Source organism: Bacillus rossius, assembly GCF_032445375.1.
Source record: "Bacillus rossius redtenbacheri isolate Brsri chromosome 4 unlocalized genomic scaffold, Brsri_v3 Brsri_v3_scf4_1, whole genome shotgun sequence".
Taxonomy (NCBI): domain Eukaryota; kingdom Metazoa; phylum Arthropoda; class Insecta; order Phasmatodea; family Bacillidae; genus Bacillus; species Bacillus rossius.
The window spans coordinates 5,142,545-5,159,993 of record NW_026962010.1 but is presented as its reverse complement, the minus strand read 5'-3'; the positions used below and the strand labels follow the sequence as shown (position 1 = coordinate 5,159,993).

General features: G+C 37.4%; 1 protein-coding gene across 6 annotated transcripts in view; it reads left to right on the top strand.

Moving 5' to 3' along the window:
* The window catches only part of LOC134541689 (nucleoporin SEH1), a 68,719-nt gene that overhangs the window by 18,844 nt on the left and 32,426 nt on the right, over positions 1 to 17,449 (top strand). Inside the window, exon 7 of one of the 6 annotated variants that reach the window (XM_063385310.1) lies at positions 5,257 to 7,493. The exons of 4 other annotated variants lie outside the window; for them this stretch is intronic. In XM_063385310.1, the coding sequence (XP_063241380.1) occupies positions 5,257 to 5,269 (13 nt within the window). In that variant the 3' untranslated portion in view covers positions 5,270 to 7,493. Of the gene's footprint in view, positions 1 to 5,256; positions 7,494 to 17,449 lie in introns of those variants that run through there. One more of the 6 variants, XM_063385311.1, reaches the window with a different exon arrangement.

Here is a 17,449-nt window from a genome sequence, read left to right as displayed (position 1 = left end):
GTAATCTAATTGTACAACAAAAATTGTTTCAATGTTTTAACACCAGAGTGAAGGGCATTTATTTTTTCTATCATAGTGTGCATTTTCTAATTTTATGGCAAAAATTTTTAATACATTCTTGCATTATAGGCCCATTTCCCCCAGAACTTTTCAGGTTATTTATTAATACCCATATTAACACTTACTGGCAAGTTCCATTATATATGATTTGAAATGGCGACAGACCTTAACACAGATTGTAAACATTTCACCATCTACAATGGTGATAAAAATTATTCTAATAAGTGATTACAGCCTTGTATTGCAAACTAGTCACATCCTACAATTTTGTATTTAATTAGTGTAGGCAGTAATCTACAAATATGTTTAGTTTACTCTAGATACTATATTTTTCCAGAAAAAAATAAGTTTCTACATTTGATTGTGAGCTTCAACCAGGATAAAAATATTTTATATGGACACAATCATAGTTAGGTGAGTTATGTGACCACCATCGTTTTCAGTATTTATAGGGACTGTTATACAATCTGCATTAAAAGAGAAGAAGCTATTGTACATTAGTATAGGGCTGTTGTGTATCATATTTAGCTATTTACATGAACAGAACCTGAGGTTTTTATTATTAAAAACCACTTAAAGTGTGTAGGATTGTTATAGGAGGCATTTTAGCTTTTTTAGCTGCTTTCATGCTTGTATACACATTTTGCAAATTCCCCTGCTAGTGGCATTGGTATTTGAATCTGACACACTTTTCAAAACTTGGTGTCTTTTTTCTATGCTTTAGAATTTTAAAGTATGGTAGTTAAAACTGATATTCATTTTTCTTTATAAACAGGTGGTTGACAATTTGTAGGCATGGACACTTTCCCTTATATTTCTACAATGTTGGGATGAGGATTTGTTGGGGGGGGGGGGGGGGGGACTTTTACTCTTCTGTCCATAATAGCTCTAAGTCCTGACTTCTTTACATAGATTATCATAATTACCACATAAAATTACAGTCAAAAATTATTAGAGCAAGGGTATGCTAATTCCATGCCCAACACCAAGTGACCTCATATTTTATATGAATGTGGAATGTTATTTTCCAATTTTCATTGTTTTTTATTGGGTGCCAGAAACTACATTGTCATTTGATGAGGTGTTCAGTACAGTTACATATTAGTTATTACCAGGAAAAATTTACTCTGTATGTATAAGTTTATACCAGAATAAAGACTTAGGTATTTTTACTTATTTTGTTCTAGTGCTAACTATTCAACTCTGACATGTTTATGTTCAGAAAGATAAGCTTTCTGAAGTACACCTATCCCTCACTTAGCACTGCTTCAGATTGTGCGAATTCATTTAGCGCGATGTTAATTTTACTGCCCTAGTCTTGAATAGCACGTCTGTAAAATTCAGTTAGCGCGAAATCTCAGCAGGCAAAAAAAAAGTTGTGCATTACGCCACAAAGTCTGTTTCATTTTCTTTAAACAACAGATGTGTCATGGCATACAGTTAGCCTTATAAAGGGGGAAGAGATGCGCGCGCAGGTCTGTCTACGCTATCGGCTGTTGTACAAACATCAGCTATGGCAAGTTAAATTGCAACAATGGAGTGTACAGGATCAAATGTTTTTACGTCCGCGCGTATGCCGCCGTGCCGTACCATTGTTGCCTGGCCACAGACCGGGCCGTGAACTCAGTCTAGCCAGTGGTAGGGAATTCACTCAAACAAAAGCAACGTTTGTCCATTCGTCTGCCGGTAACTGTATGTGTGTAATCACCTGCTGTTGGAATCATAGTGGACATGGCTTCTAAGTAAGAGCATAATGCATCGTTTTCAAGTATTTGGGACAAAACTAGAAGTATTACGGCGTGCAGATTGTCATGAAGGCTACACTTATGTTGGTCGCACTTGAGTTTTAAGCACGTCAACTGTGCGCACAATCGTACGAAATAAGGACTCTATCAAAAGTTTATATAAGTCTGATGCTGTTGGTTGTACCAGCAGGAATATATTTTTCATTAGATACCGGGTTTGCCTGACAGGATTGGTGTGAACCAGGTGGTGATATGTGAATAAGCACTTTAATTTTTGAAAAATTAAAATGCATTTATCTGTACAGTAATATAGGTTTCACAGTCAGTAAAAGATGGTTTGTAAAGGTACGCGACGTGAGTTGAAGGTCAAGCCCGGACGGGCAAGTCAGCCAGCCGAATGACAATCAAGTACATAACCACGTATCTCCCGTACGCCGTGTCGTATTTGTCATACAAAGTGCGATGGGAGGCATATAAAGATAAATGGTGTTACATATTTATCATTGAGTGTTATTCTACACATTTATATTACGTAAAGTATATTTTCCTACACAATTTTGGAACACATTAAATAAATTAGCCTTGCTATTTATAGAAACTAATGCTTCGGAATACGTGATTTTGAATAACACGAGCATTTTTAGGAACAAATTAGTTGTGCTAAGTGAGGGATAGGTGTATTCAGGCAATAAACAATAATATATTTCACTTTCTTCAGCAGAATATTTCCTATGACGACATGCTTCCGCTTCCACCAAGTCACACAGTATATGTATGTATATAGTACAGGGTTCATATGCCTCCTTAATAGAATTCTTTAAAAAGTCCTTAATATGTCTTTAATTGAATAATAGCCCTTAAAAGTCCTTAGATATCATTAAAAAATCCTTAAAAACTACTAATAAAGACTGATGGCATGCTAATGAATATGCTGGTGTTTGAATGTTCCTTTGTTTCCGACTTGGCAGAAAACAACGCTTTGCACATGCACAGTACAATTGGTGAATTTCGGGCATTGAATTATATATATATATTTTTTTTTGTATCTCATCTTTAAACTGAAAACGTGTGTTTTACTGTCTTATTTGAACATATAAAGTAAATGTAAATGTGATTATATTAAATGTTTAGCATAAAATTTCAGATAGCTACACTATGTTCGGGTTAAATATGTGCTCCAGAGATAATTATGGACAAAAGGGGCGTATCTGTAAGAATTGAACTAACCAAGGAAGTAATTTTTTTTTTGCATTAAATATTTGACATTGTTATTTTCTTGAGGGATTGTGTGATTTTACAAGTAGTTTTCTTTCAGTTGATAGTGGTGAAAGTGATAAAGTTAATGGAGTCCTTAAGAAGTCCTCAATTTGTGATTGCACGAGAGGGTACGAACCATGTAATATCGTGGTGATGTAAATTATAACTAGACTGTATGTTTTTAAAATAAATACACTTACCTTTGCATGTTATGCCAGGGTGTCTACTTGTAACGGGTGTCACAACAATGCCGTAGAACTAAAAGTATCATCTGAGAGGTTTCATTTTATTAGGGAGAGACATTTACCAACTTTATGCCACTGAAGCGTACATTCCATCCGAGAATGCTTTCATGGTATGTAGTGAGATATTCCTTCCCCTTTGCTTGCCCCTCTGTTCTGGAGCTTCTTGTGAAGGCGCGGGGGGGGGGGGGGGGGGGGAGGACACTGAAGGGTTGAAAGGTCTTCAGGTCTCAGCGGCCACCTTGCCTCAAGGCAGTCAAGTTGCGGAAGGTATGGCCAAGTCGGTAAATTATACTATTTGAGACAATTTCCGTTGCAAGGCTGTCTATCGTGCCCAACGAACACAAATGACTGAATAATTGGTCTCTTGACACATTCTAGTAGCTGCCCCTACAGCATACTTGCCAACTGAATTAAGGACGCAAGAGAGGATGGTATTTGGAATCTTGTAGTCGTTCTGACCTGCGGGCTGCATAATGCTGCAGCGGGGCTTCTGCAAAGAGATGGATTGTTCACATCCGTGAACGGGCGGTCGGCAGTAGTTCTTGTCAATGACAGTGTCATGAACGGTTGAGAACGGTTACTTTCCAGGATAGGGCGCCCGCAAGTCGGGCTGGCTCTCTTAGCTGAAGGCCGCAAGTCTCAGAGTGTGGGCAGTTCCGGAGGGGCGGAGGCTGAAACGAGCCCGGGTGTTGAGTTCCGAGGCCCCCCCTCCCCCTCACGCAGCAGTCTTGCAGCAGCACTGGGCTAGGCACATATTGGGATGGTGACTACACACCCAGGTGCTAATAGATGGAGGACCTGTCGCTGCGGTCTGAAAGAGGGAGAGGGTACGACAATGAGGGAATTCTGTCGGCAGTTGCACAAGTGATGCGCGCCAGCAGTTTTGTTGTATCAAGTGGAATCGCCTACATCATATTTTAAAACTTTGATCGCTGTTGTTTCATCTACTTTACAGTGTAGAAAAAAAAACAATGAATGCTTGTAAACACTAGGTACTTCTTCCGTGGTGTTTCGTTTGACATAGCATGATGGGTATCTGAAAAGTAATAAACTGCATGTTTGTCATTTTTAGTTAACCAATCACATTTTCTATGTGAATAATGTCAAACGTTACAATGCTATTGTACCCTGTGCAATTTTTTTTTATTCTAACAAGTTGCACTGTGACCTCAGAGTTTTACATAAAGAAATCATGTACTTTTTATGTACACTTACATTGCAATTTAGTGACTTTACATTATCAAATTTTTAATTTAACATGCTTATTATTCATGTTGTAATTTTACACATTCTTTTATGTGATGTTTGTGTGCATTAGGAAACAGTGGTAGATTGTGTTGACATTGGCAAAGATATTCTTGGCAAATCAGTGATAAAATAAAGTAGGGCAGAAAAATGTACTTTTTAATATGTAAATTTGAAAGAGGGATGAAAATGTGCTAGAGTGCAGAAAAGGATGCATTAGGTTTTTGTTACTATGTATACAACATTCTGAGTAGTCTTACAATGACTAAATTTAACCAAATGACATAAAAATTACAAATCATTGTGAACTTACTTTACTAGCAGAAAACCTTTTTACGTATTTCATAGGTTCCTGTAATTTTTGATTGGCATAGCATCAAAATTAAATGGAATCTGAAAACTGTTGAAATTTGTACTAAAGGAATTAAAAAAATTATCCCCAAAATTCACCAAAATCATGTTGTAAGGACTTTGTAGACAATTCCATATGTGGAACATATAAAAAAAAATTTACCCAACTTAAGTCTGTGCACCATGTGTTTCTCTGGATGAAAAATTAGTCAAGTTGTAGCAGGGATTTTGCAAGTAAATGCTGTAACATTTTCAGGATCAAGAACTGATTGGAGGGGGGAAAAGATTTGTACTACTGAATTTCTGCTTAACATGAGAGAGTAATCTAATGTGATCCTGTGCATCTTTTTCAGGTTTTTGATCTAGCTGAATCAGTAATTATTTTTTTGACTTTTTTTGTACTCCTGCAAATATGATGCAAGTACCAAACGTGGCAGTGCTACTGATGAAATAATATTGTGAACTAATAAGTATTTGTACATAATTAATGTGAAGTTTCTGTTCTGGGCTTTGCATACTTTATACTGTATCAAGTTACATTTTTATATTTAATATTTCTATTTAAATGGAACATATTTACTTCTCCATTGAGTTGTGCAAATACTGATATTATGATAATGAGAGAATTTTTGTGACGGGAATGAAAACAAAAATTCTTTTTTTAAGGTCCACTTCTTAATAGAAACATTTTTCTGAACTTAAAAAAATGTTATTTTGGAATAAAAATAAATTCTCGCAAAACTCATCACAGACATAGAAAATAATTTACATAAAATTGTAAATAATTAACATTTTCATTTATTATTAAATATTTTTTAGATAAAAATCTAAAAATGATGAAATAAGAATAAAACGAACTAAATAAAATATTGTTTTATACTAGAATTATAGTATTACAAAGCTGATTTAAATTTTGTGGTGAACTTTTATTCAAGGTCCACTTTTTGTTCCAGGTTTCTAAAATAGATGAGATTATATTACATTAATGGTCGCCCTACATTCGAGAGCATCTTAAATTTTATGAAATATTAAACTAGAGCATCTTATACTATTTTATCAACCTTCAGTAAAAGTAGCATTTCACATCAAATTCAAAAATGAATCCCCCTATCTCCATTGTTTAAAGCCATGTCTTTGACTTATGAATTGTTATTTATGACAATTAATGACTTAATTAGTTTTTATATTTTCAGATATACTAGCTTAAAAAATTATTTAAGACATACAGCCCTCAATATACAGTACAACCCGGTTATAACATTCCCGTTTTTAACATTTTCCCGCCTATAACACCATAATTTCATGGTCCCGTCATTTCTCCATTTATCACAATGCTTTAATTTCCCGCCTATAACAATATTAAAACTTCTACATTCCCGCCTTTAACGTTCAAATTTACTTTGATAACTGCCACAATTTGCGGTATCCCTTCCTTCAAAGTCATAATTTAGAGCGAAACCATAGCTAGAAAATACAGCACGCATATACAAACATCAGATGTTTACATTTGAGTAGTTCACCATAGACGTGGTATAGTAGGGCCGCGACGTCTTGGCGGGTCGACTCCCTAGAGCTCAGTGACCTTGTAATCGACACGTACCGCCTTGTCTGCTCCGCTGATAGCAACGGCCTGGAAGTCTCCATGCCGTTCCGAAAACATTGGTCGAGAACAATCTCACGTACGGTGCAACACAGCGCAGATCTTAATGATACAGAGATGCGATAATGCTTTACAGTAATTTATTATTTAAAGGTAGTGCACCATTTGCTCGACTGGGCAGCTTAGTTAAACATAGTTAAACATAGCTATACAATTCTTTAAAGTTAAGAACTAAATTTGTAATTGTGGGTTGCTGTAGGAAACACAATTAATTAAGACTTGCATGTAACTCCCTCGCTGATGCTTACTTTTCCATTTGGTTTGGCTGAAATGTGAAGACGATCGACATGACACTTTCACGCACTTCAAGAACCTTAACACGGGTTGGTATTTTTTCCATAACAGCACTCTGAAAGAACCATTTTAGTAATTTCGAGGGGTCCGAAAACCATATTTATAACAAACCATCCTCGCGTATTTTATAGTCTCCTGTTGTTGTGCTTGCTTTATAAACAAGAGAGGCTCCAGGAAGGAAACCCTGCCTAGAACCAACGCTTAAAACTATCAGCCTGTGCGCTGCATTTCCTGTTGCCATTACCTACACCTTCAACGTCACCTTTCTTTTGCCAACATTTCTGAAAGGTTAAATTAGTGTCAACCCAGGATTCATCCATGTCAAATATATTCTTCCTAGTCTCCCTGCACTGTTTCATCTGAGTCAGCTACCGTTATCGCCAAGCAACAACGTCAGATCTTTCGAGAAGAAGCATTCGCTTATTTTGGCTTCTTCTCCACACAAAACCCATTTCTTTGAGTATTTTACGCAGCGATGTCTTTCCCTAACTCCATCCGAATTTTTTCTTTCAAAACTGGCAGTAGTTTCCTTGTCGTTTTTTTACTGCATAAAATTCGTGGCTAGTGTCTCTGATCACTCTTCTATCAAAGTCATCAACTGACAACAAACGTTTCCCAGGTTTTTTTTTGGCTTGAAATGAATAATTAAACATGAGAGGCTGTTTAACGGTCAAATAAAGGAGTGATATATATATGTAAATATAAACATATAAATTGTAAATAAATAATGTATTAATATAATATACATTAATATATATCATAAAATCATATATATCATAAAATATATAATGCAATATATAAAGTATATAATGTAATATAATATTATGTAATATAATGCAATATAATGTGTAGCAATATCGGCTACACTTGTAGATAAAAAATATTCTAACAAGCGGTGCAGAAAGTTTGGAAAATTGCCAAATGCAAAACAAACAAACCGCGGGTGAAATTACGGGGAATGCGTTGAAAAACTTATAATGTTGTTGTTTGTTTTTTATTTGGCGTCTCTCTGTTGTGTTTTCGGATGCGCGAAACTGATCTTTGGCTTATACCTGTGTATCGCGCAGCTCTTTCGGTTGCATTTGTTAGAGGTACTAGCGGACATATGTTGGCAGCTTCTTCATCACAACACTGGATTACACTACTTCTAATTTCCCTCTCCCCACTATGTATTACTTTATTGTATCTTGAACGTCCTGCGTCGGGCTCCATTGTTCACTTCAGACTGAGAGCGTGGCGCCTGATGTTTTTGCTATGAACCGCATAGCGGCTGATGTGCGCGCGCAGCTGCTTCCCCTCTCATTTACTCTTCCCCGCTTCCCCGCAAAACGACACGCCAAGACGTCGCGGCCCTACAGTACACACGCACTCCACAACTTGCACCGGATCGACTATCAATATGGCGTCCTGTTCGCGCTTGTTAGCCTATGACTTGTTCCTTTATACTTATGATGCACATTTTGTGCACTGATACATGGTCGGAAACAGTGCTACTATACTCTATGGTGCTGGTTTTTGTTTCAAAGGTTTAACACCTTGAGATGGTTAACTGTTCTATGGATATATTCACGGCTTTTGTTTGTGGTTAACCTTTACCGTAATTATTATTATTTTTTTACTTATTGTAGTCACGGTCGTATTTAATTAAAATACGCCGTATTGAAATTTTATTCAGGTTTTTGTACGGTTATGATGGCCGATAAATATAAGCGAAAATATATTCTGTAGCTGAAAAAATTCAGTTTATTAACCAAGTGGACAGGAACCCCAACAAAATGTGTGTTGTGATTGCAAAAGAGTTGAATATTTCTGTTTCGACTCTGAACTGTATTGTACAAAACATTTTTTTTTCTTTAGCATATTATTAGGTATTATCTATAAATAAAATTAACCAATTTTCCACTCTATTGCTGTACTTAGTGTAATACTCCTGTATTTTGTGTTGTTTTACCTATACTTTTTAATTTAATCAATCCACGTGTAATTTTTACAAAGTGAAGATGATTTCCTGCTTATAACATTTTCCTGCTTATAACATTTTTTTATGTTGGTCCCTTGGAGAATGTTATAACAGGGTTGTACTGTATTATTATTACGTACTTTTCAAAAAAAATGTTTGTTAAGGACTCATTAATCACACAGTAGTTGTGAATTTTGATCAGTAGTTACTATAATAAATGGGTAAAATTATAACTTTGTATATATATTTATGTATGTTTAAAGGTTTTACTGGAAGCCAAGTAGCAGATACTATGTTAAAAGAGAGTGGGTATTTGCACAAATATCCACATGATGTGTTGTTTTCTGGCCAGCTTGTAAGTGTATGAGGTGGGTTGAGGTAGGCAAAGTCTAACAGGGTGACCACAGACCAGGAAAACTGGGAAAAGTCAGAGAATTTAAAACAAGTCAGGGAAAACCTGAAAAAATCAGGGATTTTTTTGACGGGTCAGGGAAATTTTGAGATAAGCTTGATTCTGCACTGTAATTATTTCTGTAATGGTCATTCATTATAAAAATGTGAGTTAGCTGTATAATTTTCAATTTTTCATAATTGTGTCTGCACATTACTTTATTTACACAATAATCCACGAAATTTTTTCTTAAAATGTGTGTTGAAAAAGCACTGTGTGTGGCTTATTCAAAACTTGACAATGCTGCAAGGCAATGCTGCATAGCACAAGTTCCTTGAAGCTCCAATGTTGGCTAACCTGCTGTTGCTTAATTGACAACAGACATCTTGCATGTGGTTTGAAAGTGTGTTTTTTTTTTGTGTGAAAAAGACATTGCATAGATTACCGAAAGTTTGTGGTTGCAATAATTTACAACGGCTGAAAAACCCTAAAATGAATATAATTGATGAGGAAAGGGAAATCATGCTATGGGAAGAAAGTCGCGACAGGAGGGAAAAATAAGTTTGTGGCTTAAATTGTAATTGCGCTTCACTGCAGTAATCAAAACACTGTATGTCATAATAAACCTCAATAACGAATTGTTGCTTCTTTCTTGTTAGCTCACTGTGTTCGTTGTGCTGTCTCTGTTTTCTTATTTTTTGACATCAGCTGATTTTGGCTTGTTTTCTGTGTGTTTGCGTATTCATTTTTGCATATTCATCTTTTTTTGTCTGTTATTGAGGTTTCTTATGCCGTTCACTGTAACCAGCAATGGCTTATGTCCAAAAAAATCTTAAATCTAGGTTTTATTATTGTATAAAATTTTCTCTTTTGTGCCCTGGGTCCCACACTAAATCAACCAATGATCAAAACATGATGTGTTCAGATCTTTATGATTTTTTTATATGATAGAGTATTGGCTTAGCAGATAAAATATAGTTTGAATTTTTTATCACTTTTAGTTTTTGAGTTATAAATTTTTGAATAATTATAAAACTTAAGTTTGTAGGAACGTTTTGATATATTTAAAACCATGTAATTCTAAAACTGTTTGTCCTAGAGAGCTCAAATTTGTACCATTATCTTTAGAATGACAAGGGCTTTAATTTGGCATACAACTCGAATGTATCACATCACTTTATTTAAAAAAAACTCAAAATGTTTTTTATAAAAAACAAAAATCATATTTTTTAATTTTGATGGAAAAAGAAAAAAACTTTATACCAAACCTCTTTAGTAAGTTGTGTACAAAGTTTAATGATGGGATTCCAATGGTATCATATTGAAATTATTATTTTTTGTGTAAATATTATGCATATGGAAATTCTGTTAAGTTTGTTCCTTGTTAGCCTAAATACAATGATTTAATCTATTAAACAACACTAAATTTTATTTAAATTTCATTTAAACAAAAATTCAACTTACTTTACACTCAAGGAACAGTTTTTTCTTCTTCTAGCACTTCAAATTAGTAAAAGGTGAGTTCTCTTCTTTGCCAAAACTTGTGCTGCTTCGGCCATCTCATCTGCTGGAACTTGTAGGTTCTACCTGTTGCTGTGGGTGGATGTAATTTGCACAAAATATAGTTTATTGGCAGTGCTAAGGTATCTGCTCTCCTAGGATATGTGAGTGATGGCGGTGGTCCTTTTGGGTGAAGAAAGGAAACATCATCTTTTGAGTCAACATGCACCAATCACCACTCCTTATCGTAAGCAGAAGCTACAAAACCCACAATTTCTTCAAATGGAATGTCTTCATCACCAGAGCTGATCTGTTCCCTGTGTGTTTCTGAATCATCAGACATTTTAGAGGGATGAAGGCATGGATTTTCTAGGACCTAGGGACTGCCACAGCTTTTTCAAACCCTGGTTTTAGAATCTTTTCTTCATTTACCTATATACTCTTTCTTCATTGGTTATGTAAAAAAATGTAATGGATGGAAAAATTTTCACACCCCACTGAAAAAGCTAAAAAGGTGTTAAAATTTGGTTTTCTAATGGATTTTGGAGGCTGGCTTTGGCAGCAAGCCTTTTTACAATAGCCGTAACTCCATCACAAACTCCTTTCCCATGTGATGTAACATATAAGTGCCACTCAGCCTTAAGTCCATCAAGGTTTTCTTTGTGATAGCAGAGGTTCAGAAAATTATTATGATTTTTGTACTGTGCAGCTTAACAATCTGAAAAATAGTTCAGTTTTGCAAATAATTTATTAGAAATAGGATTAACTTTTTCTGGAAAGCATGAACAATGACAGTATTGTGTGTTAGGCAGTCTGATATAAATACAAAACTCTGGTGAACTAGCTCTTGTTTTCCTGTTTCTTAATTGCTTTCCTTGAAATGTACTACAAAAGGGTGCACAGTAGCCAAAGTATTGTTCCAATGAAACCCTTGAGTCTCATCTTTTAGATCAAACAAATAATTTTTGGCAAAATCCAGTGTTGCTACAGCTTCACTTTCTTCCAACAAAGATTTATTTTCAGAGAAAAACCTTTATTGTTGTCTAGCAACAAAATCATGTTTTTTAAGGTTACTCAATTGATTGTAAAATTCTTGAACAAACTCATCGAATGGTTTGGTAAATACTTCGAAATCGCATCGGTCAACAGTAATCCATTGTTTGTAAGTGATGTTCGTCAATCATTTCTTCCTCTAAAAACCTGGTTAAAGCTTCTTTGAATTCCTCAATGTTGGGACAGTGGTCATATTCATTTAGGAAGCATGCCTGTAATGGTCGATTGCACATAACTTTAGCCATACATTCCTTGTAACTCGATAGATGACTTTCAGAGTAAGGAAGTGTCAATATATCTAAGGTACCTCCTGAAAACATGAGTTTTATATTCTGGTGTGCAGTGCAAACAAAGAAAGAATGAGTGCTTCTGGCACCAGAAATAATGCAGTTCTTGGGCCTCAGTTCTGCAGACTTTGAAAATCCCATTTTTATATAAGGGAATTTTGATTTGAAAAAATTGAAAATTTCATACAAATTTCCCAAAATAAACCTTTTTTGAACATGGATTGGGTTATTTTCAGTATCCTTACCAAAGGAGACATAATCTTTTTTTCCAGGCATTTGCCTACTCACTTTGTCGTCATTATAAAATTACCAGCACACCTGTGTCACGAGGTAGAGTTTTCCCAGGTTTGGGATCAGGTGTCAATAGCACTCCTTTTCTTCAAGTTTTTTTTCTTTCCTTGACCAAATTCGTGTTCCATTCTTGCATAAGACCAACTGGTTGGTAAAATTGTTAAAATCTAAAGTTTTTCACTCTTGCTTGCTGTTGCATGCAAATTTTTCTTTTAGCTGATTAACAATTTCTGTATGTGAGTTGTCTGATGGATCATCATCAGGTGACTCTCCTATTGATGTCAATGAGGCATTTCAAAAATGTATACCTTATTGTACATCCATATACTCAGGATCATCTTTGCTGCATCATGAGTATTTGTATCACTTTCATAACTTGAGTATGGTTGTTTCTTACTTAACTCTTAAGTGGCAAGAAGTGAAAATTTTCATTCCATCTTTAATTTCATTTAGCTTTCTCATCCATAGTGTAAGATTCCTTGGGTTTTAGTCTTTATTTACCCCACAGTTTATCCATTTGTATGTTATGAACTTGCACAGAGCACTTGTTCACTGAGAGACAACTCACAACACAATGACTTGTAGGAGGAAGCTGACTAAGGGTTGCAAGTTGAGACAGGAAAGAAACATGTCACTGCTTGAGTACTCGCTTTTAACTCAATCTCTATTTACTAGTATCGCACAGTACACACAGAGCCGACATGGCTGCAACGATAACAACATTCGTACACATACAAAAAACAAGATGGCACCTAAACAAAGGAAGTCAAATCAAAGTCTATGTAGCAAATACAAATAAAACATTATTACTTTCGTGACTTATGTGTCTCACAAAACATATCCAACACTTCCCCTTGAGACACTTAAGGTTAGAGAAACTAAGATTCCTTCAGCACAGTATGTGTTCGTTGAATAAAACCTTCGGTGTGAACTTACAAAAAAAAACCATCAAACACTATTTGACTTAACTTCAGAACATATCCCAGTTCACGTCATTCATAGCTCCTAGTTAAATCTCAAAATTTAACAATCATGACAGACACTCAAGGAACACGTGCAAGATTCAGTTTTTCACACAGGTACTTGATGCGCGCACCATTCACTGCCTTGGTGAACAAATCAGCAGGGTTCTCCCTGCCAGTGATGTGCTTAACCTGTATCTTCCCCTTTTCCGTCATGTCCCTCACAAAATGATATTTGATATCTATATGTTTCGTCCTTTCAGACACTTCCCATGTCTTACACATGGCTATGGCCGTCTCGTTGTCCGAGAGGATCACGGAAGGGCTGGGCACAGAGCCATCTTGCCCCAATTCAGACATGAACTGCGATAACCATCTTGCTTCCTTTGTTGCTTCGTAGATTGCATAATATTCCGCAACTGCAGTGGAATCAGCAACACAGGTCTGTTTTCTCGAAACCCAGATAACAGGACCTCCCGCTAAGGTTGCCACAACTCCTGTTATAGACTTTCTGTCACGCCTATCATTGGCTAGGTCTGCATCACAGTAGAATATGGCAGCACCATTTTGTTTGGTAAATTTCAACCTCCAGTCTTTGGTTTGTCTCAGGTATCTGAGCACATGTACAATATCTTGCCAGTCCCGAAGGGTTGGGGTCTCACATTTTTGACTAGACCTGCACACTGCAAAGCTAATGTCCGGTCTTGTTGTTTGCGACAAATGTAGTAGGCTCCCAATCGCTTTGCAGTATAAGTGCTTGTCAAAAGCTTTGTTTCCAGCATCTGTTCCATCATCACGGTTGATCTCTATGGGGAACGCTTTTCCTCTTGCATTTGTCATTTGAAAAGTACGCAGCAGTTGCTCGATGTAGTGAGACTGATCCAGTAATACAGAGTCACCTGTGGAAATGATGTTCACTGAAAGAAAATTGGTCATCTCCCCCATGGCTCTCACTTCGATAGTCCCAGACAGCTTCTTTTTCATATACTCCACTTTCTCACGCGTCCCGAATATGCCTAGGTCATCAACGTAGACAAATACCACTAGTTCCTTGTGGTCATCTATATATACGCAAGGGTCTTTCTTCAACCTTCTCAAATCCCAGCCAGTTAGGATACCGTCAAGGGTGTCATGCCACTCCTTACCACTCTGTTTCAGGCCGTAAATACTTTTTAGCAGTTTACAGACCTTGTCACTCCCTTTTTGGTACATCGGCGGTCGCTCCATGTAGATTTCCTCAGTGAGGACCCCGTTCAGATACGCAGCCAAGACGTCCAGGTATTCCCTGACCCAGCCCAACTTCACTGATAAAGCTAGGAGGACACGAACTGTCTTTTTCTTCACCACTGGAGAGTAAGTTTCAGTAAAATCTATCCCCGGTATTTGGGAAAAACCACGTGCTACCAGTCTTGCTCTATACCGTACGGAGCTTCCATCCGAGCTCTCCTTTAATTTCAAGACCCACTTGCACCCTAAGACATTTTTTCCTTTGGGCCTGTCAACAATTTCATAATTGTTTTTGTTTGTCAAATTTTCAATTTCTTCATCCATTGCTCTTTTCCAATTTATCGCATCACTGCCCCCTAAAGCTTCTTCAGCACTCTTTGGTTCGTGGGAGCAAGACTCTGTAGACATAGTAATGCACCCATATGGACAAGAAGGTGCTTCCGAGTGTCTTGACAGGAGTCGAGCAGACATCCTGATTTCCACTACCGGTTCCTCTTCCCATCCCAAGAAGGGTTCTTCGTCTTCCGACAGGGCGTCATTGGAGTTTGGCTCATCGTTTGTTCTTGGTTCAGTGCCTTCTCTTACCTCCTCGTTCTCATGATGTTTCTCAGTTTCCAGCATGCCCTCGCAGTTTTCTTCCAGTACCACAATGGTTTTGTTCTCTGTTGACATACCACACGCATTGTACGGAAATTTGCTCTCCTGGAAAATAACGTTGTGGGCAATTTTGACCTTCTTAGCTTCTAATTGCCACAGTCGGTAACCCTTAATGTTTGTTTCATAGCCTATGAAAACGCACTCGACACCTTTGCTATCCAACTTATCTCTCCCATTCACATACATCCAGGCTCTGCAACCGAACACCCTCAGAAAATTGAATGTCTTCAGTTTTACCGTTTCCCCTCTCCACAGCTCCAAGGGTATCTAAAAATTTATGGCACGGGAAGGGCTTAGATTTTTCACGAATGCCACAGTATTTGCCGCCTCAGCCCAAAATTCCTTTGGTAGGCCTGATTCTGCAAGCATACACCTGGTGGAATTTATAATTGTTCTATTCGCTCTTTCTGCGACACCGTTTTGTTGCGGTGACGCAGCAACGGTTTTCCTGTGCACTATCCCACATTTTTTGAGATGCGCCTCAAGTTCCTTGTTGCAATACTCTCCTCCATCTGTCTGAAGTCCCTTTATCCGGATATCATGCTGCAGTTCAACTTCATTTTGGTATTCCTTGAATGCAGCAAACACATCACTCTTCTTCGCCAAGAATTTCACAGTAAGGTGCCTAGAGTAGTCATCTATGAAGGTTAGTAAATATTGAGCCTTTCCCAAGGACATAGGCAGTTTTCCCATTAAGTCAGAGTGTATTAGCTCCAGTGGTCCTTTAGATTTCCTTTCGCTCATTTGGGAAAGCCCATTTTTGTCATTTTTCCTTTTATGCAAGTGTCACAAGCATTAAGCATCTTCCCCTCAATCTCCAGTTCAGGTATTTTTCTGATACTTTCTTCATTTAGGTGGCCAAGCCTTTGGTGCCACACCATTACACTCTTCAACGCTGTAGCATCCCTAATTTCACCGTCATGGTTTGGCATATTTACTACATTTGCGATACTGTCCAATTTCTTTTCAGAGTGTAGGACATATAAGCCATTTGAAACTGGAGCCTTGAAAAACATTTCGTCATGATCGTAAGCTATGGCTTCTCTGACATTCATTTCCAGACGAATACCCTTTTTTGCCATCTTGCTTACCGAGAGCAGATTGAAGTTAAATTCTGGCACGTACAGTACATCCGATACAGTGAGAGTCCACCCCCCACATTCATCAGTGATTTTTATCTCTACCATACCACATCCACTGACCTTCGCTGTACCTTTACCCATCGTTATTTCCCCTTTGCAGTCTTTCATGGTGAGGAACAGTTCCCTTTGATTTGATATGTGGTCAGTTGCAGCGGAATCTACAACCCAGTCCACAGTGTTTTTCATGGGTGAAACCAAGCCACATGCACTCACTAATGCCTTGTGTTTTAGCTTCCTATCCTGTTCTTTACCAGTTGTGTTGTTATAAGGCTTTGACTGGTCATCCTCATTGCAGTCACTTGCCCAATGTCCATTATTTCCGCATCTGTAGCACTTTACTTTGTCACAAGTCTTAGCCATGTGACCCCACTCGTTACACCTGTAGCACTTTCTATCAGTGGGGGTACCAAATAACCTATCACTTCCTTGAGTATTTCTTTCAACATACCTGTTCTTCCAATACTCCGTTCCTTCATTTCCTTGTCTTCCTCCTCTTCCACGCCCTCTGAACGCTTGAGCACCTCTTAGATGACCATCGCCTTTTGCTGCAAGTGCTGAAACTTCATTTTCTTCCCGATCTTCATTACCTTCTTCTAAAAGTCTTGCTTTTACCAACCTGATCGATAGGTTAGGTTCCTTTCCCAACTCTTCCACCAGTCCGCCATATTTATCCCACTGGAGTCCAAGGAGGATGATACCCGCAATCTGTTTGTCCGTGTACACCCAACCAGCCGATTTCACTTTCTGGTATTGTGTTTGTACACGAGCCACATATTCATGCAGTTCCTCCCCTTCACTTTTAGAGATCAAAAACATAGCTTTTAGTGATCTCAATCCCTGCAAAAAACTAACCTTCGTATGTATGTCCGCCAGTATTTCCCACGCTTCTTTCGCCAGTACACATTCCGCAATATCGTTAAGATATGAATCGGACACGTTTTTGTACATAAATGCCAAAGCCTTCCTGTTAACCCTTTCTTGATCCGCATTCATTGGTGGCACAAATCCTTGTTCTATAGCATTCCAACAGTTAATTTGTATAAGTTCGGCCTTTGCCCGTAACTTCCATGCAAAGTAATTTTTGGAATCCAGCCGCGGGATGTTGCTTCTATATTCTGTATT